The 24,997-nt window shown below is 35.3% G+C and overlaps 1 protein-coding gene across 4 annotated transcripts in view; it reads right to left on the bottom strand.

Moving 5' to 3' along the window:
* The window catches only part of EPHA5 (EPH receptor A5), a gene marked incomplete at its 5' end in the record, with an annotated part of 343,025 nt that overhangs the window by 23,233 nt on the left and 294,795 nt on the right, over positions 1-24,997 (bottom strand). For all 4 annotated transcript variants that reach the window (XM_081110179.1, XM_081110180.1, XM_081110181.1 and 1 more), the window contains 3 exons: positions 9,073-9,222; positions 12,020-12,229; positions 13,700-13,761. In XM_081110179.1, coding sequence (XP_080966305.1) covers positions 9,073-9,222; positions 12,020-12,229; positions 13,700-13,761 — 422 coding nt within the window. The remainder of the gene's footprint in view (positions 1-9,072; positions 9,223-12,019; positions 12,230-13,699; positions 13,762-24,997) is intronic.

Here is a 24,997-nt window from a genome sequence, read left to right as displayed (position 1 = left end):
GGTCACAAGCAAAGTATCCCCAAATTCAAGAAGATTGAAATCATAAAAAGCGTCTTCGCAGACCACGATGGCATAATATTAGAAATAAACTGCAATAAAAACAACCCAAAATACTCAAACACCTGGAAGCTGAATAGCATGCTATTAAATATTGATTGGGTTACCAATGAAATCAAAGAAGAAATTCAAAACATCCTGGAAACTAATGACAATGAAAACACAACAATCCAAAACCTATGGGACACAATGAAAGCAGTCCTGAGAGGGAAGTTTATAGCTCTACAGGCCTATCTCAAAAAACAAGAAAAAATGGTAGTAAATCAGCTAACTCTACAACTCAAAGAATTAGAAAGAGAGCAACAAGAAAACCCCAGAGTGAGCAGAAGGAAGGAGATAATAAAGATTAGAGCAGAAATAAATAACATAGACACCAAAAAAATAATACAGAAAATCAATGAAACCAAGAGCTGGTTCTTCGAAAGGATAAACAAGATTGACAAACCTCTAGCCAGACTCACCAAGAAGCAAAGAGAGAGGACCCAAATAAACAAAATCAGAAATGAAAGAGGCGAAATAACAACAGACCCCACAGAAATACAAATGATTGTTAAAAAATACTATGGACAGCTCTACTCCAGCAAACTAGACAACCTGGAGGAAATGGACAAATTCCTAGAAAAATACAACATTCCAAAACTCAATCAGGAAGAATCTAAAAATCTCAACAGGCCAATAACTATGGAAGAAATTGAAGCAGTCATCAAAAAGCTTCCAGCAAACAAAAGCCCAGGACCAGACGGCTTCACAGGGGAGTTTTACCAAACATTCAAGGAAGAACTAAAACCTATCCTCCTCAGACTACTACAAAAAATTCAAGAGGAAGGAACACTTCCAAGCTCATTCTATGAAGCCAGCATCACCCTAATACCAAAACCAGGTAAAGACAACACAATGAAAGAGAATTATAGGCCAATATCCCTCATGAACATAGATGCCAAAATCCTCAACAAAATCTTAGCAAATCGGATCCAGCAGTACATCAGAAAGATCATACACCATGACCAAGTAGGATTTATCCCAGGGATGCAAGGATGGTACAATATCCGCAAATCAATAAACGTGATACATCACATAAACAAATTGAAAGAAAAAAACCACATGGTCATATCAATTGATGCAGAAAAAGCATTTGACAAAATTCAACACCCATTTTTGATAAAAACTCTCAGCAAGGTGGGAGTAGAAGGATCATACCTCAACATAATAAAAGCCATATATGACAGGCCCACAGCCAACATCATACTCAATGGACAAAAACTTACACCATTTCCCCTAAGAACAGGAACAAGACAGGGATGCCCCCTCTCACCATTCCTGTTCAACATAGTACTGGAAGTGTTAGCCATTGCAATTCGGCAAGAAGAAGAAATAAAAGGCATCCAAATTGGAAAAGAGGAAGTAAAACTGTCCTTATTTGCAGACGACATGATATTATACATACAAAACCCTAGAGACTCCATCAAAAAGCTACTAGACTTAATACATGAATTTGGCAATGTAGCAGGATACAAAATTAACCCCAAGAAATCTGAGGCATTTCTATACACCAATAGTGAACTTTCAGAAAGAGAGATTATAAAAACAATCCCGTTTACCATCGCACCAAAAAAACTAAGCTACCTAGGAATAATCTTAACTAAAGAGGTAAAAGACCTCTACTCAGAAAACTACAGGACGTTGAAAAAAGATATAGAGGAAGACATAAACAGATGGAAGAACATACCATGTTCATGGATTGGTAGAATCAACATCATTAAAATGTCCATACTACCCAAAGCAATCTATAAATTCAATGCACTTCCCATTAAAATACCAACGGCATACTTCAGAGATATAGAACGAACTCTCCAAAAATTCATCTGGAATAAAAAAAGACCCCGAATAGCTGCAGCAATCCTGAAAAAGAACAAAGTAGGTGGGATCTCAATACCAGATATCAAGTTGTATTACAAAGCCACTGTTCTCAAAACTGCCTGGTACTGGCACAAGAATAGGCATATAGATCAATGGAATAGAATAGAGAGCCCAGAAATCGGCCCGAACCAATATGCTCAATTAATATTTGACAAAGGAGGCAAGAACATACAATGGAGCCAAGATAGTCTCTTCAATAAATGGTGTTGGGAAAATTGGACAGATATATGCAAGAAAATGAAACTAGACCACCAACTTACACCATACACAAAAATAAACTCAAAATGGATAAAGGACTTAAATGTACGACAGGAAACCATAAAAATTCTAGAAGAATCCAAAGGCAACAAAATCTCAGACATATGCCGAAGCAATTTCTTCACTGATACAGCTCCTAGGACACTTGAAACTAAAGAGAAAATGAACAAATGGGACTACATCAAAATAAAAAGCTTCTGCACAGCAAAAGAAACCATCAACAAAACAACGAGAAAACCCACTGTGTGGGAAAACATATTTGCCAATGTTATATCTGATAAGGGCCTAATCTCCAAAATTTATAGGGAACTCATACAACTCAACAAAAGGAAGATAAACAATCCAATCAAAAAATGGGCAAAGGACCTAAATAGACACCTTTCAAAAGAGGACATTCAGAAAGCCAAGAGACATATGAAAACATGCTCAAAGTCACTAATCATCCGAGAGATGCAAATCAAAACAACAATGAGGTACCATCTCACACCTGTCAGACTGGCTATCATCAACAAATCAGCAAACGACAAGTGCTGGAGAGGATGTGGAGAAAAAGGAACACTTGTGCACTGCTGGTGGGAATGCAGACTGGTGCAGCCACTATGGAAGACAGTATGGAGTTTCCTTAAAAAACTGAAAATGGAACTCCCATTTGACCCTGTGATCCCACTTCTAGGAATATATCCCAAGAAACCAGAAACACCAATCAGAAAAGATATATGCACCCCTATGTTCATAGCAGCACAATTCACCATAGCTAAGATCTGGAAACAGCCTAAGTGTCCATCAGTAGATGAATGGATTAGAAAACTGTGGTACATCTACACGATGGAATACTATGCTGCTCTAAAAAGGAAGGAACTCTTACCATTTGCAACGTCATGGATGGAACTGGAGAGCATTATGCTAAGTGAAATAAGCCAGTCAATGAAGAAAAAATACCACATGATCTCACTCATTCATGGATAATAGAGACCATTATAAACTTTTGAACAATAATAGATACAGAGGCAGAGCTGCCTCAAACAGATTGTCAAACTGCAGTGGGAAGGCCGGGGAGGGTTGGGGGGCAGGAGGTAGGGGGGTAAGAGATCAACTAAAGGACTTGTATGCATGCATATAAGCATAACCAATGGACATAAGACACTGGGGGATAGGGGAGGCTGGGGGACTGTCTAGGGCGGGGGGATAAAATGGACACATATGTAATACCCTTTGTAATACTTTAAGCAATAAAAAAAAAAAAAAAAACAAAACAAACAAAAAAAAAAGAAATAATTACTTCCCCCCAAAATATCTTAAGTGAGATATGGCTCCCACTTCATGGAATCAGATTCTTTACAGCATAGATAAAAATAATATCCAGGATCAAAAGGAGTTATTTTGAAAGACAGTGCATTCTTCATCACAGGAGTTGTGAAAAATGTAGGATGGATAACTGAGTGCTAGGAAATGTGTAGGGAGAACTTGAGCTTTAGCTAGGTGTTTTGGTGAATAAGTTCTGTCTAGGTCGTGAGTACTTATCTTGCTAGGTAGTTACTTAACATCTCACATATGAGTCCTTTTGTTACTATGTGATATGAAGCTCCCCATAAGTGACTAGAGTTTAAGAATATATTCCTGTAAATAATCTCAGATACCACAGAAATAGTTTCAGATATACCAGTTTCTTCTATGATCTTTTCCTATTGCCAATAGTTATTAAAGATATATTGGGTGTGCTTTTTTTCTTAGTTCATCAATCTTAGATCACTAGGGTTCCAGAGATTAAAGAGATCTTAGAAATCTTTTTATTCAAGTCCATTCCCTTTATAGTCATAGAAACTGACCAAGCAGTATAGAATCCAAGATGAATGACTTTCAGTTCAATATATTTGTTTGTTTTTGTTATTGTTTTTAAATAGCAAGGTACAGAAATTTTGGACTATAGATTGTTATTTACTAATATGTATCACTTTTTCCAAAGGAGTCAGAATTTTTATGTGGTTACCAGTTCCTAAAATAATTGCTTGCATCCAAGTGCAGCATTATCCTTAGATGACCAATGTTATCTTAGAAGACCACATTTTGTTGGTCCAACACACTCATTGTTATATAGACATTACTATACTGAGGTTAAGAAGTTTAATACTTTTCTCACTGTCAAATCTTGGAAATGTACAGTATTTGGATGAGAACTAAAGTCCTCATATTTTAGCTAATTGTAACATGCTGTGTTACCATAAAATATTCTATTTACTTTACCATAAAGTATTCCAACAATATAAGAAGGATCACATATATTTATATAAGCATATCTATACACCTGTATCTACCTCTTTTGTAGCACTGAAAACATAAACAAAGAAGAGAGACATAGCCCATACAAAGTGGGTTGATATTCTTTTGGAGGCAAATATTCTTGCTGCCTTATACGTAAGATGGGAGCCAACAGAAATGGTAATAGAAAACTATCCCTCCCCTCAAAAAAGGCACCGGTAATTCTAACATTAGGAGATTGAAAAACATATAACTTAATGAGTTATTAAAGCTTTTTGTAATCTATGTGCTTAATATAATCTATATAGTCATATATTTTACAATAAATACACAAGAGAATAAAACTGCCACTGAATATAAAAATGCAATGCAATGAAATCTTTTTATTTTGGCTTTTGTTTGAAGTTCTGAAAAATGTTGACATTTAAAATGTTTGTGATCAATAAAGAAGCTTCTACTGACTACAGGATATTATCTTACTTCCCAAGCTTGAATGAGAGTTCATGGTCTGGTATTTACCTAAATCATCTTAGCCATTCTGGTTTATTTTTATTATGCATCGCTATCATTTTTCTCTGTGATGACAGAGGCAATCCTAAATCAAAAGAAGCCCACTGCAGCATTCCCCTCTCCCTCTGACACAGCCAGAGGTCTTCTTTGATGGATGTAGATGATTCTCCCTGTCTGGGTAATGTAACATTTTCATGGTGGCAAAGCCCTTTCTGAATCAGATAGTATCTGGAGTGTAGAGATTATGGAATATATCATTCAAAACTGCCAAATCAGTACTTCTACTTTGTTCTCTGATATTTTTCCCCCAAAGAGATATTAAGTAATCACGATTTTCAAATAGAGTAGATCTGTCATGTTGCCCAGACGCACATTTAGGTAGAAATTGAGGCATATAAAACTTAGTGCTATATCTAAAAACTAAATGCCACTATGGATCATGAACTTGCTGAGGAAATACAGAGCATGTATTGGGAACTCTTTCAAAGGCAGGCATTTTAGAAAGATCTGTGACTGTAAAATCATTTTTCTGTAAACCTTATTTAGATGCTTAGAAAACCCAGCCAGAGTCAAAATATTAGTTTTTATTTTTATAACTTCCTGAAACTATTACATCAGCATTTCCTTGTTGTTTTTTTAAATTATTTGAAATCAGATTATCTGGAAAAGTATCAAGACTCTCAAATGGCTGAAATCTGGAAAAAAATATGTCCCAAATCCTTCACACCTCCTTGTTTTTACGTCCTTCTCCACGTAACTTTATATTGTCCATTCACAGTGAACAGTGTAATGTACCATACTTTGATTATGGGATTGGCCAATGGGATTTTAGCAGATTTGTTTTAGGCTGAGGAGCAAATGCACTCATTTTTGCCCTTCAGTCATTTGACAAATTAGCTCACATCTAGTCTCGCCTGCTGGTCTTCAGCGGAAGGTGAAGTCCCTGTGAATTGCAAGTATATACCAGCCAACTCCAAGGAACTTCAACAAGCCCAGTTAAAATCAACAAAAACTTATGAGCATTCACCTAGCATCTTGTTTTACTTTGGTCTATAATTTTATTTGTGACAGATAAAACTATCTCAGGTATAATTGTCAATAATGTGGGTGACATAAATATTATGCAACTAGTAGGGAAGTACAAATAATTCTGAGTGACACAATTGGAATTAAAAATATCAGAATTGTGAGACATTACTAATAAACAAATAAGAGACAAATGTTTTTCTTTAGTGAAAGGACCAAGCTTGTTGGCAGACAGAATAAAATACTTTCACAGCATTTAAACAAAACAATGGCATTGAAATGAGCCTTGAAAGAAGATAGAAGAAAAACAACAAAGCACTCTGTAGCTCAAGTTAGCATTTGGCATTTATCTGGAAAACAGAAAGTAGCAAATAGATCTAACCTTTGTCTAGACTAGATAGATCCAGAATAATTATTAAATATTGAATTGAATATGTTATATTCAATTGAAGGGTGATCTAGGATTGCTGGTTGGAAATGAAAGGGAGGAAGTAGACATTGATTCAATTGGAGACAGAGTGATGGTTAGGTACACAAAATTTCGAGAACCAAGTTCAGTTTATGGTATAACATTTATTATTATTTTTGACCTTAAGAAAGTCATTTAATCTCTCTAAGTCTTAGTTCCTTGACTGCAAAACAGGACTAATAATACCTCTCTTGGTTTGTTAAATATATACTGAGAGTTCAATGATACTTTTATCATAGTCCTGGCCTTAATATCAGAAAGTTGAGCACAGTAGATACTCGTACTGTGTTCTCCAAAACTTAGAGAAATAAATGTCAGCAGTCCCCCCTTAAATCAAGTGAGTGTAGCAGGAAAAAAACAAAAAACAAAACGATTGTAGCAATTTTCGATGCCTGCAAAAGCAGTTTTAGATGTCTTGTTGTATACTTATCAAGAGACAGGAATCCATCAGCCCAGTTTACTATTGCTATCAGAGAAGAATGCTATGAAATACAGTTGATCCTTGAATGACAAGGGCTTGAATTGCATGAGTCCACTTACATGCAAATTTTCCTCAATAAGTACTGTTATTGTATACTCTCTTCCTTATGACTTTCTTAATAACATTTTCTTTATTGTAGCTTATTTTTTTATTTTTTTTAAATATATTTTATTGATTTTTTACAGAGAGGAAGGGAGAGAGAAACATCGATCAGCTGCCTCCTGCACATCCCCCACTGGGGATATGCCCGCAACCCAGGCACATGCCCCTGACCGGAATCGAACCCGGGACCTCTCAGTCCGCAGGCCGACGCTCCATCCACTGAGCCAAACCGGCCTCAGCTATTGTAGCTTATTTTATTATAAGTCTACAGCACATAATACCTATAACATGCAAAATAGGTGTTAATTGACTATTTATGTTATTGAATTCCAGTCAACTGGTAGGCTGTGAGTTATTTTAGAGCAGTCAAAAGTTCTATGCAGATTTTTAACTCTGTGGGGTTTGGCCCCTTAGGCCTGCATTGTTAAAAGGTCAACTGTAATCCTTGGGAAAGCTGAAGTGTGACCGTAGCTTCTCACCTGAAGAAATTGGAAGAAGGCAGGCTGGCTGAGAAAGCCTGCAGTAGTATCCAAAACAGGAAGCACTGGTCGAGAATCCAACATTCATCAGGCTTAGTAGACATGTGTATGGTGCAGTGAAAGACTGTGGAGTGTGGAGCTGGTGCAAGTGAGAGGTTCTAGGAGCTCAGTACATCCTCTCTGAACACCTTGCAGAGAGGAGGTCCTCGTCAAGGGCCTCTGGAAGAGCTCAGACATGAATCTCAACAAAAAACAATGTCTGGGTTACTGCCGAGCAGGAGGCATCAACAGCCCAACATTGGAGAAGCATCATCGCCCCTTCCCGTCTACCTCTCTACCTAGGAAGATCCTGAAAAGTCCAGACACTGCCTTTGGCAGAGGAGGAGGAGGAGCAAAAATCTGACCATTCTTCCTTTACAATCTAGATACCGAGGGTCACACTGGAAAACACTTCGAAATGGATATGGTATTGACTTTCATTTAGACTGGACTTGAACTTTTATATCTGAAAGTGGGTCTTAATCACTGGCATAAGACTGTTGCTTCAACAAAATTAGGCTTGAAAGATAGTACCTGACTAATAACCCCAGAAGGCATAAGAGAGAGAGAGAGTTTATAGAGTACGGATGAAAGAAATAATTGCAGAAGAATGTTTTAAAGCATGCTATTGAGGTAAGACTTGAATACACTGGTTTTATAAACAAGTAATACGATATTAGTTGGTAAACCACTTAAGGCAGTATATGGCACATAGTAAGGCTTCAAAAATGTTAGCTGCTTTTATAATTGTTATTGCTATTAGACAGGAAATACATAAAATGTAAAGGTGATTCAAAATGGAAAGGGCTGTATGTAATAGTAACAATGAAAAATTATAAAAGCAAAGACTAAAAAAGTCATGTGTGAGGTATCATGTAATAAGAATTCTGAACTTGAATAGAAGATTTTTTCATGGTTCCTTTAATTCTAGGATTCTATAATTCTATGCATGAATTATTTTTTCCATGTGGAGAAAGCCTACTTTCCCTCTAAATTAAATAGACAATAACAACTCTTCCTACATGTTTTAATTTAGAAAACATAGACTGTTCCTTTTTTATCCTCTAAGAGCATCCAGAATGAAGTCAGTATCATTCATCCTTTTGCACTAGAGTATTAGCTGCCTCCATCAAATGCAAATCATAAAACCTTGCCTGTCAGTACTCATTCTTTGATGGCTCTTTCTTTATCTTTGAAAATGATACTGACATTAAGTGAGAGGAATAGCACCACAATACAGCTAAAACTGGCAAGGGACTGAGCTTTTATGTAATAGTGACTTACTTTCCTTTGTGCTAACTCATTTTGAGCTTCTGCGTAAAGGATATTTTAACAACAAAGTAGATCAGAGGGTAAGCAAAGTATTTCTTTTTTTTAAAGCAACTGTCATGTTCAGAAATGAAAACTATTATAAGTCTCCTGACACAGAGAGCTAAGCATTTCATCGCAAACTTGAGTGAGGATAGCTGCATACTTACATCTTGATTGGTCATCTCCCAGTAGGGTCTCTCTCCATAAGACACAACCTCCCACATCACGATTCCATAGCTCCAGACATCACTAGCAGAGGTAAACTTTCTGAAAGCTATAGCTTCTGGGGCAGTCCATCTTATTGGAATTTTGCCTCCCTGAAATTAAAAAAGAATTTTAAACAATTCTCACACACTTCAAATGTACCTAGGGATATTGCTGCTTCACTGAAAAGATCTAGAAAGAGATGTAGCATTTTTAAGTGAATCTGTTTGACATCATGCAGTCTCTTTTCACATATCGGTCCATAAGCACTTGTAGACTGACTGCTAATTGGCTGTCTGGAAGGTTCTGGTTTAAATTCTGTTTGACCACTGGAGCACACAGGACCCATATCTCAATTAAAGTACCAGAATGGCAGCTCTCAGTGGGGAAAGCAAGCAGTCAAGCAAATCAATAAGGTGACTTTCTTGATTTTCAACCTGAGTAAAAAAAAGACTCAGATTCCTGGGTGCTTTTTATCTACTTTGATATGAGAATTGTAAGTGGAATGTCTCAGTTGCTGAATGCAAGACAGAGAAGTTTAATAGCTAATAAGACAAGCATGAAAATCAGATATATTATGCAATTTCTTTTAGATTTGATTTCTTTCATTTTCTGTTGGCATATTTTTATTTGTTTGGATAGGTTGTTTTTTTTGTTTGAACCTAAGAAATAGGTTTTTTTTTTTTTATCTAATTCAACCATTTTAAAAATTATTAAAATTAGATGATGGGGGAAAAACTTACAACATTATTATGTATGGGATTCTTTTAACATGGCAAAAAAATGCTTTAGTAGGTTTTCTCTTAGTTCACAAAATAAACATTTAACCTTCCCCTTTAAGGGTGAACATTTTTCCTCATAATTTTTAAAAGCAGGCAACCCCAAGCAACCAAACATTTTATTTATAAGCAAAAATCAATCAATCAACCAATATGGTGGATTGAGAGAGAGAGAGAAAGAGAGAGAGAGATAGGTTTTGGATATTTTCTCATAAAACGACTAGCATATGCCTTTCCATTTTGCAAGAAGGGAATAACGTATTTCAAATACCAGAAAAATGGAACTTAAACTGCTCTTTATGAACCAAAGTTTCAAGACATGAGAAAATAATAATGTTATGTAATGCTTGAAACTGCTGAGTTGCAGTTAATTTGAATTATTCAAATAAGTTTGAATTATTTTCTCCTTGGAAATATGGTAACACCAATTTAAGAAGACTTTCCCAAAACATACTTTTGTTAGTTAAATATCCATAGGTGTGGTCACACAATTAGTTCTGGCAATTTGTTTTGCGATATTCCATAACATATTATTATTATTATACCTCTTAAAATTACAGTTTGTGGATTTCTTTAAACTTCAGCCTAGAATTTTTCTCTTGATCTTCTGACCATGGAGAAAGCCTATTTCCCCCCTAAATTAAATAGACATTGTATTCACAGTATTACACAGAAAGACTTATTAATTATATAACGTATCATTTTGTAGGAATAATTCTTGAGGTCTCAGGATCTCTGCTCTCCCTCGCCCTCCCTTTCCCCCAGCATGACACACTGACACACGTGGACAATCTACTCTATGCATTTAACTAAGTCATCAAGCAGTCATAGTGGGAATGGATTTTCCTATAACCTCAATCTTATTTAGGGCAAGTTTATTAAGTGTAACACTAATTCCAAGGGATTCTTGAATGAGGTTTCATTTAATGCAAATAATGACAAAGATAATTATGTCTAGAAAAAGAGGAAGTGATATCCCAGCAATTAATTTATTGATTTGTCAAGCTGACCATATTAAAGGACTCCATTTACTTATATAATTTGCATGTGATCTTCAGCATAATACAGTCTCTAAGGATCTGATACATAAAACAACATTGAAAAAGAAAGCCTTATAATATATAACTAGATTTATTGTTAGGCTATGAGTAGAAGTGATTTTTAAAAAGGTGACTTAAATAAGAAACTGTGTAACACATCTATCACAAAAATAAGAGATGACTAAAGTGTTCCTTTGTATGGAAACCAAAGTTAACCAAACTGTAGTGTGAAAAAGATGCACTGACAAATTCCTGTCTTCACAAGAAGTTTAAATCTTGAACTTGATGGCATTGTAAAGATTTAGAATTAAACAAATGTAGTTTATCATAAGGGATGTAACTGAAGAAGTGCAATACATAGATTGCCCCCTAAATTTCATTGTACTCACAGTATTACACAGAAAGATTTATTAATTATGTAATTTATCAATTCAGGAACCAATTACATTGCTGGAAAAGGGTGTTGATTTATGCTAATTAGAATAATTTAGTGACCAATTTTCCAAAGACACGGGCTTAACAGTTTACATCGTATGTAAAAAAGAAATCAGACATAATTTTAGTAAATCAAAAGTTTTTGAAGGAATAGCTCTTTTATTCTATACCATGTGACTCCTTAAAACATAGGTTTAGATAAATATCTAAACCTGCATTGGTTTTATAAAAGAAGATCGTGCAGAGTTTAAGCTACCCCATAATGCTATAGATGTATATATTCATATTTATTGTACATGTATAGATAACATATTTATTGTTTTTAATATAGGATATTCTTTATTTTTTATACTTAAAACATTATATGATTTTTACATTGTTGTATATGATCTAAATTTGAAATTTTTTATTTTCAGTTTCGGTAGGAAAAAAATAATTTATTGAGCTTATTAGGTAAATACGTTTTTCTCTGAGTTTAATATATGAATTTTCTGATCTCTAACAAGGAGCATCATCTGGATTTCTTTATTCCCCCACCCCCTCCTTTTCTTTCTCTTCCTATGTTGGAAAAATGCCTTTTGCTATTTCCTTTAAAATCTTTAAATATTAAATGCCTCTAGTCTAGGGAGTCAGAAATGCATTCTGTTAGAACTTACCCTTGTGGTGTAGGCTGCCTCAGGATCATCTTCCAGTACCCTGGAAAGTCCAAAGTCAGACACTTTGCACACAAGGTTACTGTTGATTAAGATGTTTCTAGCAGCGAGGTCTCTATGCACGTAGCCCATGTCGGAAAGGTACTTCATTCCAGCAGCGATGCCTCTCAGCATGCCAACCAGCTGAATCACAGTGAATTGCCCATCATTTTTCTGTAAAGATGATGTAGCAATATTAGTCCTGCAACACCAATCACTGTGGGGGGGGGGGGAGGATATGAAAGGGTTTTCAGTCAATCCCAAATTAATACTACCCCCAAATTCATATGCATATTCTACTTGAAGAAGAACAAAAAAAGTTGGGAAATATATAGTTAAGTTGGTAATATTTATCACTTCTTTCCTTGATCAAAGCAGATCAGGGTTTTGAAAGCCCTTATGGAAAATCCCATTTAATTGCCCTTCTCTGCATTGCAATTCTTATACTCTCAGTCATCAGAGGAGTATGTTCATTACTGCAGCCTGGGGTTAACACTACACATTTTTGAGGTGCTGTAGAGGAAACTAGCTCGATAGGCATATTGTTATAAAGAAGAGATGGCCAGAGGAGATGGAGGGAGAGTCTTCAGCAGCAGATGGGAAGGGAATGGCTAAGGAATGACCCAGAAGATATTTGCATTTCTTGGAAGCTTACAGTCTTTTTCAGGGGCACTCAATTTACTGCACACACACACACAGAAAAAGGTTCACCTAATGATTATTTTAAAAAAGAAAGAAGATGATGTGACTTTACGAGACTAGAGAACTAGAAGACATGTATAAGAAATTTGGCAACAGAATCTGGAGAACGGAAGGGAATATGACAGCAGCCGCCTTGTCAGTGGGCTGATGTCATATTCAATGCTCGGACCCCTCTTATAATTGTCATTAATGCCATTTCCCATCACCTTTCCTAATCCATAGCAATAATCGTTAAGGAAGATGAAAAACTGCCAGCCCACAGATTTAAGCAGGCCTGCAGATGTGTTACATCATTTAAAATTTGAAGAACTTACACATTAAAAACATTTTTTTTTCTGAGACTCACAGACTGAACAATATAGGATCAGTATCATCTATTACCACATGAGGACTCCAAGGGCACAAGCCGAGGCTGACCCCAGATGGGTTGTAAGTCTATTTAACCCTCATTGTAGATAATGAGCATGGAGCTTTGGGACAGTTTTTCCTAGCTCTGCCTGATAATATGTACTTTGAGAAAGTTAGATATTTGTACAAGCTTCTTTGTTTACTTTCTGTTTTTTCCTTTCCTTCCTCCATACTTCCTCCTTCCTTCCTTCCTTCCTTCCTTCCTTCCTTCCTTCCTTCCTTCCTTCCTTCTTCCTTCCTTTCATCTCTTTTCTTCCTTCTTTCCTTCTTTCCTTTCCCCCTTCTTTCATTTCTTTTTCAGGCAAAGTAACATATAATTATATAAAACTGTAGACACACATAATTTGAATTTGTATAAGTTTTCTGAAAAGAAAAAAAATTCAAACCAAAGTTAATTTTTTGGAGTGTAATTATTCTGACTCCAGGTATTTCCATCTATTTTAAAATTCAGCTTTAAAGTAGCTCAATTTTAACTTCAATGTCATTATCAATATATAAATAACACTGAATAATTAAATATGCCTCAAATCTTACCTTTAAAAATGTATCTAAAGAGCCATTTTCCATATACTCTGTCACTATCATCACTGGTTTACCTGAAAAGAAAACAATGGATGAGCTGCTGTTTTTCTATTTAGTATTCTTATCTAAGCAAAGCTTACCTGGAAGTTTTTATTAGTGTCCAAAGTACATACAGTTATTTTTGTTAAAGTCCGCTGTGTTGCAAGTAAATTTCTGACACTGTGATATCTTAGTAAAATGGTGGGGCCAGTGAGAAGAAAGTATCACAAGAATAATAACAGATTGATATAGTTAACTGTCAATATAAAAATCAATTTATGTAGACAATGAGTTGATTAATAAATATAATTTTAATAGATGTAATCATATAATGTACCAAAAATTAATATCCAGCAAAGCATTGTGAACATATTCATCTTTTTCAAATTCTCAATAAAATCTCTGATCCAGTTTAGCTGCTGCTTTATGATCCCTTGAATATATGTTGTATTTTTATTTCCATGTTCTTATAACTCGTTACCTTATGGCTACCTCCCTTTCCCCTCTCTGTCACACACTTATAATCTCTATCAATCCAAAGATTTTTATTCTTCAAAATGCTGTTCTAATTCCTCTTGCTATCCAGAAACTTTTCTTGCAGTCATCATTTCTGATGGTAGGGGTCCTTTTATATCTGATATAGAAGCACAGCCTTGAGATTAGCTGGGCAGACACTGGGCTCTGAACCCATATCAATCACTATTATGTGATCTTGGGCATATCAATTGCTATCTCTGTGTTTCAGTTTTCTCATCAGTAAAATTAGTATATTAAAGGCACCTGCTCGTAGGGTTTTTGTTAGTATGAAAGTCAAATAATTTTCCAAGGAACTTAAAATAGCACCTACAACTTAGAATTTGCTGTGTATTATTATTTTATAAACTTAATCAAATCTGTGGGTTAATTTCCTTGTTATATGTTAGTTGGCTAGGAGAATAAATCATATTTTATCCCCCATAAAATGATGGTATTTTCCTTATAATATGTCTGTGATACAAGAGAAAAATACAAGATAAAAAATCCTTGTTAAAGGAGCGAATACTTAAAATACAGTTGTTAGTTTTATCACTTCTCATTAACCTCATTCTATTTTAGAACAGGCCCCTTTACTCTTCAATAAAAGTATACTACATAAATTTTAAGTGTTAATTTAAACTATTTTGAGATTAGTAAAAGGAGACTTTATGACAGGAAAATTACTATCATATACATCTATTAACTTTTATGCATTATGAAGGGAAAACAAGGCCTATGCAATCATTAAGTGCATTATAATTAACTTAATGGTATTCTCCAGAAGGACATCTGTACTTTACTTGAGAAGTGATTAATTCAAGTCACAGAATTAGAAATTGCATGCTTTTTCATTCACTGTCATCCAGAAGTGTAAGGAGATGTAGACAGCAACACAATTACCTATAAATAAGGAATGACTAGGAAGTAAAAGGATTTTTCACTCCAAAGTCACTTAAAACTCACTGTTTAGAGCACTGAGGTAGATCAATCTTGTTCCTCATTCAGGTAATTATCTTCTTTTAAAATATTTTAGGAGCAATATTCTTTTCATGGAGTGTCACAAGTATATTACAATGGCAGACACATTTATCTCCTCCCTTTTTAAGGTTTAAAAAAGTTATAAAAATAAGTTCATCTAAAATAAGTCATTTGGCATAAAATTGTAGATGCCTACATTAGGTGAAACATCATGTATGCAGAGAATATGCATTGGAGATGTCATTCTATATGAACTTTGAAAACTGAAAGGGTCACTGGTGTAATACAAGGTGATGGATATTCCAGGAAGAAGAGGCAGCATGCGCCAAGGGATCTTGTTATGAAAGAACCCATCAAGTTCAAATAGAGCCATATATTTGATTTTTTTGAAGAGCTCTGGATTTTTTCTTTGTAAATCAGGAAGTGACAGGGAATGAGTTGGGGAAAACTGATTTTAAAACTGACTGGAAATACAATATCTTCGTGTTTTGTTTTTGTTTTTTTAAAGAAAAGATTCATATTGCATTTGTAACTGGCTTTGACAGCACAAGAGTAGAAAAGATTATAAATGTGTTTTTTTTTTCTTAGTATATATGTAATCTAAGTTCAGGAATAGAGAAATGCTTCCAATTTAACTTTATTTTAATGATATTGTCACACCCGTCTTAATGGACTTTGCACAAACTCTAAGATAAACAAAAATTCTGCTTTGGGTCCCTTTAAGTCCCATTCTTACTTATCAGAGACCGTTTCAGTCTTTTTTTTAATGTTGAAGTCCCTTTTCTTTCAAAAGTCCAGAATTAACATATATTCCCCAAGGGGAATAGCCAACATATTTGATAACTGCTTTGGCACAGTTACCTTTGTGACAGAAGTTACACATGCCATATGCTAAAATGTCCTGTCGTACCAGACATCACCCTTTCATTTGCCCCATTTCAGGAAGTCAGAAGTACCCAGGGATGGAGCTGAGCAGGCAGATAGTAGGGACACCTGGGGGTCCAGTCACCAGATTTTAATCAAGCACAATAGAAGCATTTCAATAAATTTACAGTTAATATCCCTGGATGGTGTTTCTCTGTGGTTAGAGTATTAGCCAGGGCACTGAGGGGTGGAGGATTCCATTCCCTGTCAAGGGCATTCACCTGGGTTGCAGGTTCATTCCCCGCCCTGGTCAAGGTGTGGGAGGCATCCAATGTCTCTTTCACATCAATTTCTCTCTCTCTCTCTCTCTCTCTCTCTCTCTCTCTCTCTCTCTCTCTCTCTCTCTCATCTCTCTCCCCCTCCCTCCTTTCCACTCTCTCTAAAAATCAATTAAAAAATATCCTCAAGTGAGGATTAACCACATTTTTTCAAAAAATGTACAGCTAATAGAGCCAAAGGGTATTGCACTTGCTGCAAACAGTAGCCCTGTCAAATCAGGAGGCCCTCACTTTCTGGAGTCAGCCAGTGATTCCAGGAATCCCTCTGACTCTGCCTGATTTCTTCTTTCACTTACAGAAATTCACTGAGGGAGTTATCTTACTGTAAAGAATGGGAAGAACTGAACTCCAGCAGATATCCAGGACTAGCTTTGCTTTACTGGCACCTCTCAGCTCCTACCACAAGAGCAGATGCCTTATCCATAAAAGCAAAATCTTAATTTATGTCTATTATTATTTACTCTACCACAAGTTCTTTATGTCTCTGCCATGTTCCCTATAGTTCTACTTATAAAACTTTGTTCCTTCTCTCTTTGCCTATATATTTTTTTCTGCCTACCCTCTAATTTTGTAGACTCTCTTCTTACAGTAATGGCACTGCTCATCCAAGGTCTAATGAACAGGGATTGGATAGAATTCCCATGTAAATATATCTTTTTTGGGGTAAATTTGTTCTTTAAATTCAATCCAAATTTACTGAGCTTAGAAGAAAGACTTTATACTCTAAAGAGAATGAACTTATCAGAAAACTCATGGACATTTAATATTATACATTTGGAAAGAAAAAATGATTACTTTTAGGGAGATGGGCACCTGGTATTCATCCTGTAAGATTTTATAGATAGCATCACCTAGTTTTAAAAGTCAGATTAATTATTTATGAAACTGTAGGTTGTAATGTCAATAACAAATTGTTATTTGAGAAATATGATAGGGACCTAAAACACCTCCCGTATTTCAGAAAAATAAGGGAAAAGCAATTAAAGTGAATGCTTGCAAACAAGCCTGAAACTTTTTTGTGGACAAAAAATAAGACACTTCAGGACCCATTTGATTATATTTCATGCTTGAGTCATTTTAATGCTAATTATGTTTAGTTTGGCTTATGTTTTGTCTCAGTTCCTGCTAGCCTGCAAGAATGACATAGCAATAATTAGCATGGCTTACTCTAGTCCTTGTAAATTCAATAAAACTGTATAAATCATTTTCCATTACCCAGCTTGAAGTACAGACAAAGAGTAGATCTGCCAATAATTTTGAAAGCATATTATCAAAAATTCATATAAAGAGAGCTCATAAAGCATGTCAAAACATGATTTTAATCACGGGCCAGAGCTTTTATATTACTGTATATCATTTACTGGAGACCCAGCCCAGGCAGAGGCTAAGCAGTAATAAAACACATTATCTGTGGAATTCACATTCATTATTGATAATTATAAAAGAGCTACAATTTATTGACTTATTGGCTACTCTTTGCAATACATGATAATAATTTCAATTATCAAAATTCTATAAAATGATATCACAAAAGACATTTTTCAAAGAAAGAAAAGTAAAATTTAGAAAGATTCAATATATTACTTTGGCTGATTAGAGCAACTTGTCTAAGAAAAAAAATTGGGAATCAAATTTATGTCCATCGGACTATAAAAGCTGTTTTCTTTTCCCCCATACTCTGCCTGTATTTTCAAAATATTTATTTTAATTTGAAATTTTACCTTTACATCTCATAAATATTTACTCTTTTGTATTAATACAAGCTTGGTAATCATTACTATGTCATACCAAACTATTCAACCACTGATGGCAGATCTGGTGGGAATTCAGCTTCTTTCAATAAATAATATGTTCTTACATATATGACCATTACATATATATGCTGTGAGTGTTCCGACGTGTTCTATAGTGAGATGGCTTCAGATTCTACTTATATGAGATATCCATAGTAATCAAAGCCATAGAAGCGGAAATAGGAATGATGGTTGCCAGAGGCTGGGGCGAGGGAGAAAGGAGGAGTTGCTGATCAATGCATACAGAGTTTCAATAGTTATCAAAATTCTATAAAAGTGATGTCACAAAAGACATTCAGTTATTCAGTATGGAAACTTATAAAAATAAATATATAACATTGTGCTTATAAAGAATACTGTACTGAACACTTAAAAATTTAAGAGGGTAGATTTCATAAGTGTGTATTTTTTTCTACCACAATTTAAAACTTGAGTTTGTTTCGCCAGTACATGATTTTTGGTGCCAATGTCCATCACAAATCCAAGAGAGGAGAGAGGGAGCCACTTTTGGTAATTTAATCCTTTTCCATAAGATCTCAGAGTTACGTGAAACAAACTTTGGGCAATGTTGATGTAGATCTACCTTTGATTATCAGACTATGGTCCCTGACGAGCAGCACAGTTATCATCTGGGAGCTTGTTAGAAAAGCCAAATTTCAGTGCCAGATCTTGCCTACTGAAACAGATTATGCATGTTAACAATACCCTATGAGGCACATTATGTTTTGAGAAACACTGAACTAGACCATATCACAAGAGTTGCAGCTAAATCTTGGCTTATTATTTTATTTGCATTGATATCACTCCCTTTTCCGAAACTATTAACTCACCAACAAACACATGACACCACTTAGGGACATAAGGGAGCATTTGATTTAGAAGCGTCATGAATCACTGGAAAATAATTGTCACTGGGGTTTGCTACAAAACATTTTATAAGATTTATAAATAATTAAAAATAATTCTGTGCTTATACTAGTGTATCTATAGTCTTATTTCACTATGCCATTCTATTTGGGTTGTAGACTATATAGTATACTAACACTTGTAGCTGTTTAAAATTACTTTTATTTTTCTCCCAAAGGAAACATGGGATAATGCAAATATCATGATTCAATTATTCATGGTTAATAGCCAACCACAAAATGGGATCTTATGCTTATAATAGGAACAGGTAATGTTTATACGGTGGAGGGAGGCAAAGTATGAAACAGTTATAATGAAACTCAGATATTTTCATTCAATTATGGACCATTTTTATCGGTTAACATTTAGGAAGGTAATATATATATATATATATATATATATATATATATACACACACACACACACACAGACACATATATACATATATACACACATATATGTATAAATGTATATACTCACATATATACATATATATTCAGCTATATGTGTATATATATTTATATAATTTTAAAATTTGGGAAATATGATACAATCTAAAGCCTATACTGAAAAAGTAGCATAAAAACACCAAATGTCTCTATAGGTAGAAATTCCAAACTTTACATTTTTTTCTTTTATTTCATATTGTTTACATTGATATAAACTTTTCCATTAGATATTCATTTCTCATAGTAAAAATGGATTCGAAGTATTCTGACATTGTAAATGGATAATAATTAGTTATGAAATCAGAAATTATAGACTTTTCAGAGGAGGTGGGGACTCTAAGAATTATCAAATCTGACAGTTTTGTTTTATTAATAATGAAAATAACTTTAAAACACATATTTTAATTTACTAACAGTCAATCTATGAGACAGTAAATCTGTTTCCATAGATTTATATTCTTTCAGATGATTAGGTTTTAGATTTTATCAGGAAGAGCACTTATAAATCCCTAATAATTATTTTTTTATTATTTTTTTAAAAATATATTTTATTGATTTTTTTACAGAGAGGAAGGGAGAGGGATAGAGAGCTAGAAACATCAATGAGAGAGAAACATCGATCAGCTGCCTCCTGCACACCCCTACTGGGGATGTGCCCGCAACCAAGGTACATGCCCTTGACCGGAATCGAACCTGGGACCTTTCAGTCTGCAGGCCGACGCTCTATCCAGTGGGCCAAACCGGTTAGAGCCTTAATAATTATTTTATTTGTATTTATTAAGCCTCTGTATATACCATAACAAAGAAAACAAAGTACCACATTAATGAGCTGACTTCTGTTTTTATGTCTGTTTTAAATTTGTTTATTTGCATCATGGTTTGTCACTGGTTCATAGCATACTCAGTCTTTAAATATTTCAATTTGCACTTTTTAGGACTAACGGTAAATTACACTTTATACACAACATGTGCAACTGGGTGCTTATAAGCATCTCAACTTTAACTTATCCACAACTGAACTACTGATGACCAACCAAAGTCTTATTCCTTCTAGATTGTTCCCTATAAACGGCAATTCCTATCTTCAAGGTACCTGGACAAATAATGTATAGTTATCATTGACTCCCTCTCTTTTCCTCACACTCTATTTCCAAACCATAAGAAGCCATATTTTGATTGCCTTTAAAATATCTACCGAATTGGCCCTGGCTGGTGTGGCTCGGTTGGTTGGGCACTGCCCATGGAGGTTTGATTCCAGGGTGCATTCCCTGGTTTTGGGCTGGATCCCTGGTGGGGGCATGCAGGAGGCAGCCAACTGATGTTTTTTGATCTCTCATGGATATTTTTCTCTCTCTTTCCCTATCTCCTCCTCTCCCACTAGAATTCAATTAAAATATTTTTTTAAAAAAATCTACAGAATTCAACCTCTGTCCTGATCTAATCAATGATGAGGTGTGAATAATGTTAGGGTCCTCCTCACTGCTCCATGCTTAAACACTGGCTCCTACCATCTATACTCAACATAGCCTCAACATGGCCTGACTGATCCATTTAATGTAGACATCAGATTCCATTACATTTTAGCTCTATAGGCTCTAAAGTTCATTTTAAGAAATTGTTTTTACAGGGACGAAAGACTTCTTACATTTCTATCCTCCTATTACCTCTTTTAAGTTCTTCCCGGACTGCTCTCATTCATTCCACTGAAGAAACAATGGCCATCATGCTGTTTCTTGAACATTCCATGCAGGTTGTATTTCAGCCTTGCTGGTCCTTCTTCCTATAACACTCTGACCCCTGGTATTTGTAAGGTCTTGTCACAGCAGAGCCAGAGCACTGCTCAGCATGCTGCTCTGAGTTGTTCCGAGTCCATATATTCTTCTAAATTCTTCCCATTTGACTATGCCAAGCACAGGGCAGATCCCTTCTTGAACTCTGCTCACTGTATTCACTGTTGGGAACTTAGTCCAAGTTCCTCCTTTATCCTCTGCTCACTAGTAACAGGTGTTGGGCCAAGCACCTCTGCCTAGGGCTGGACCTCCTAGGACGCCGGGTCTTAGATGGCAAAGCCATAAGAAGTTGTGGGTGTATAAGAATGAGTCTTTATTGCAGAAGTCAGTGGCCATATAGCTACCACACAAGACAATTCTCCACAGCAAAGTCCATCCAGTCAGGCAGCTGGACACCAGATGGTTAACATGTACATCTTTCCTACAAAGCAGCATCAGTCTTTGTACCCACAGCAATTATCTGAGCAGCCCCATGCTGCCCCCTAGACTCACTACCTCACATCATAGCGGTACCTGAGCTCTCTGACTCAGCAGCTTCTCCAGCCCCTATGGCTCAGCACGCTGGCTGGTTAACATGGCAGCTATATCTGAGCTCTCCATGAGCTCTTAGCCTTATATAGTAACAATACCAACTCTTAGCTCCGTCTGAGCTCTCCTCTCTCCTGCACACATAGGAGCTACATTCTCTGTGTCTGCTGCCTCTGCTTCTCCTGAGCTCTCTCCCTGCTCTGCCCAGCTGCTCTCTCTAGCACACTTCTTCACACACACACTCCTTCTGGTCAGTAACCTCTTTATTACCCCAGAGATAAAGAAGGCCAGTTGCTAACAGTGACATCAATCATCTGGGTTACTGAAGGGCACAGTGTGTACTTGCACCTGTTCATGGTATCTTGGCCTTGGGCACCCCAATTAGGCTCATGCTCAGAGTGACCTTGGCCATTCTGGTGTATTGACAAGGCCTCTGTGCTATTATTGGCCTTGACTATCCGGGGAACCCTGGTGTGGTTCTCACAAGCCTGCACTTTCATTTTATTTATTCAAGCCTTTTCAGAGAGGTCTTTTTCTAAGGAAAATAGAGACCACCAACCCTTCATAGAACCAATCCCTAATATCCTAGCTTAGCTTTAGTTTCTCCATTTCATATAATGTAAGTGCATATGTTCGTTCAGTTTATGTCTCCCCCACCCACAAAGGTAAGCTCCATAAGTCAGGAACTCAGGTTGCTTCATCGCTCCTGGATCCCACTGATTAATAGGAATAAACATGTATTAGGTGACCAATTAACACTTTTTGAATGCATAAATAAATATTTCTTCTCAAGTGTATACTGAATTACATGAGGTTGGCAATGCACACTGTTTAAGAGTGGGTTTTGGAGTAATATGGAATTGTTCTAAAGTCTGGCATTATCCTATGCTTAGTTTTATGACATTGGATAAGGTATTTAACCTCTTTAAAGTTAATTTTTTCCCATCTGTAAGATGAGAACAAATACTAGTGTCCAAAAGATAGCATTACTGTGCAGATTAAAGGAGTAATATAGAAAGAGCATTAAGTTTAGTAAATTATTAAAGTAATGTTAATGGTAAGTAGTAGTAATAACTTATATACAAGATTCTGTAAAAAGATTCTCAGGCAATTTATTTTGTATGAATTTTAATTGTTTTCTAAAACACTTATGGTATTACAGAATAAAATTTTAAAAATTAAAATAAAAACTCTATATTACTCTAATTGGTTTTAAATATTTACATAATTGTAATTTAGTCTTTCGCTCATTTAATATAATTTATGCTCTTTTTAAATTATTTAATATCTCTGGCCCTGTGATAGACATTGAGTGTGGGGGAACTATAAACACATATTAGTTTTAATAAGCTTATTGTATAGCAAATATTATAAGACATGTAGAGTTATAATTATGATATAATTCATAGTGTGAGAAATGTAACTAGAACTTATAAGATTGCCTCTAAGAATTCATTCATTCAACAAACATGTGAAATGCTGCCCATGTTGAGCAATATACAAGGACACATAGGAACGCTTCTGGAAAGGAAGTGGAGATATAGCCAAAGTATATCAGGTTACAATTAAAATATACAGGGATGGGCAGAAATAGGTTAAATCACAGCCATCATTACCTAAAAGATAAATCCTAAGTAAGTATACTAAACAGTGACAACACTAAAAAGACAAATAACACAAATACATAATACAATTAATAATTAAATAATAGAAAAATAAAATCTGTGTTTCATGTACTCACAACTGTCAGCCTACTTTTGCCCACCCTTGCATGTGTTTTGTTCCATTTATTAGCTTGTTTGGTGATGAGAGGAAAGCAGTGATCTACCTGGGAACAGTAGGTGTGGAATGAACCAATGCAGGAAAATACCAGAATAGAAAGACTAGTAGTAGACTGCTGAGATAGCCCTGGGAAATACATAATAAGGGCCTGGAAAACAAAAGTAACTTTATGAGAATGAAATACTATATTTAAAAGATACTTAAAAATTTATAGAATGTTCCTCTAATGTTTTGGTTTATTAATTGTACAGAACTGTTTATTTTTATATGATCTCAGATTAAGAAATATAACAATAATTTAAGGCTCAATAGAAATATTCATTCAATCAATTTTGATAATAATTTCTATGGGTGAGAAAAAAATCTTAAACTAAGGATGCTGCAATGGAAAATTATATTTTTCTCCTTTTCATTTTATTCCTGAATCTTTTTACATGGTAAAAGCTGGCACTGTGGATATTACATTAAAGCATCTTGCATTGCCAATGAGTCAATTAAGCCAGGAACTGTGGTTTTTTTACATCGTGTGTCAGGAAGCCTCTCTTGAATATGAATCTATTTCTGATGGGCCCTGTTTAACAACAAAACAGAGAAGAAATCTGAATGAGGGCCCCTGGTTCTGGTGCATCAGGCAGCAATACAGAAAAGACGAAGGTGCGTGATGGCACCATACATTGGGGTGTTACTTCAGACGCCCTATCTCAGCTCCAATCAGAAAAATCACAAGATTCAATGGCACTTATGTCTCATTATCTGTGTGCTGCAGGTTGAAAATAATTGTTGAATAAATTAGCATCAGATCAGAAAGCATGAAATTAAGGACACAAATAGAGTGAGTTGCAACATGGTAAATTAAAAATAAGTTGAAGAATTCCTAAGCTGAACATCAAGAGCTACATTCAATAAGGGGAAATACAATTTCAATTCACATAGAACACAAATTAAAGACAGAGACATATTTAAAATATTTACATTTTGTTTTACTTATATGTGTAACCTCATGGAAGAAACATCAACTAGGATAATTGGTGAGGAGATGGGACATTTAAAAACCATTTTTTTTCCAATCACAGTACTATTATAGACTAGCATTTGCAGAATTTAGTAATCACTTTTGATATTGATACTTGCTTCTATAAATACAGGTTTCATGTGCTTATAATGCATGTGATAAATTCAGTTGTTTGTCTCTGAGAAGTTTACTTCTCTTAGTTTATCTCAGTCATGTTCCATTCACATAAGTTCAGTAATAAATCAGGACTCAATAAAAGTGGGTGAATATTAGTTCTAATAAATTTTGAATGTTGCCCACTAATATCTGATACAT

Source organism: Myotis nattereri (genome assembly GCF_964212035.1).
Source record: "Myotis nattereri genome assembly, chromosome: 1".
NCBI classification, from domain to species: Eukaryota; Metazoa; Chordata; class Mammalia; order Chiroptera; family Vespertilionidae; genus Myotis; species Myotis nattereri.
Note: the sequence above shows the minus strand (reverse complement) of the source record. Positions and strands in the feature narration are given on the sequence as shown.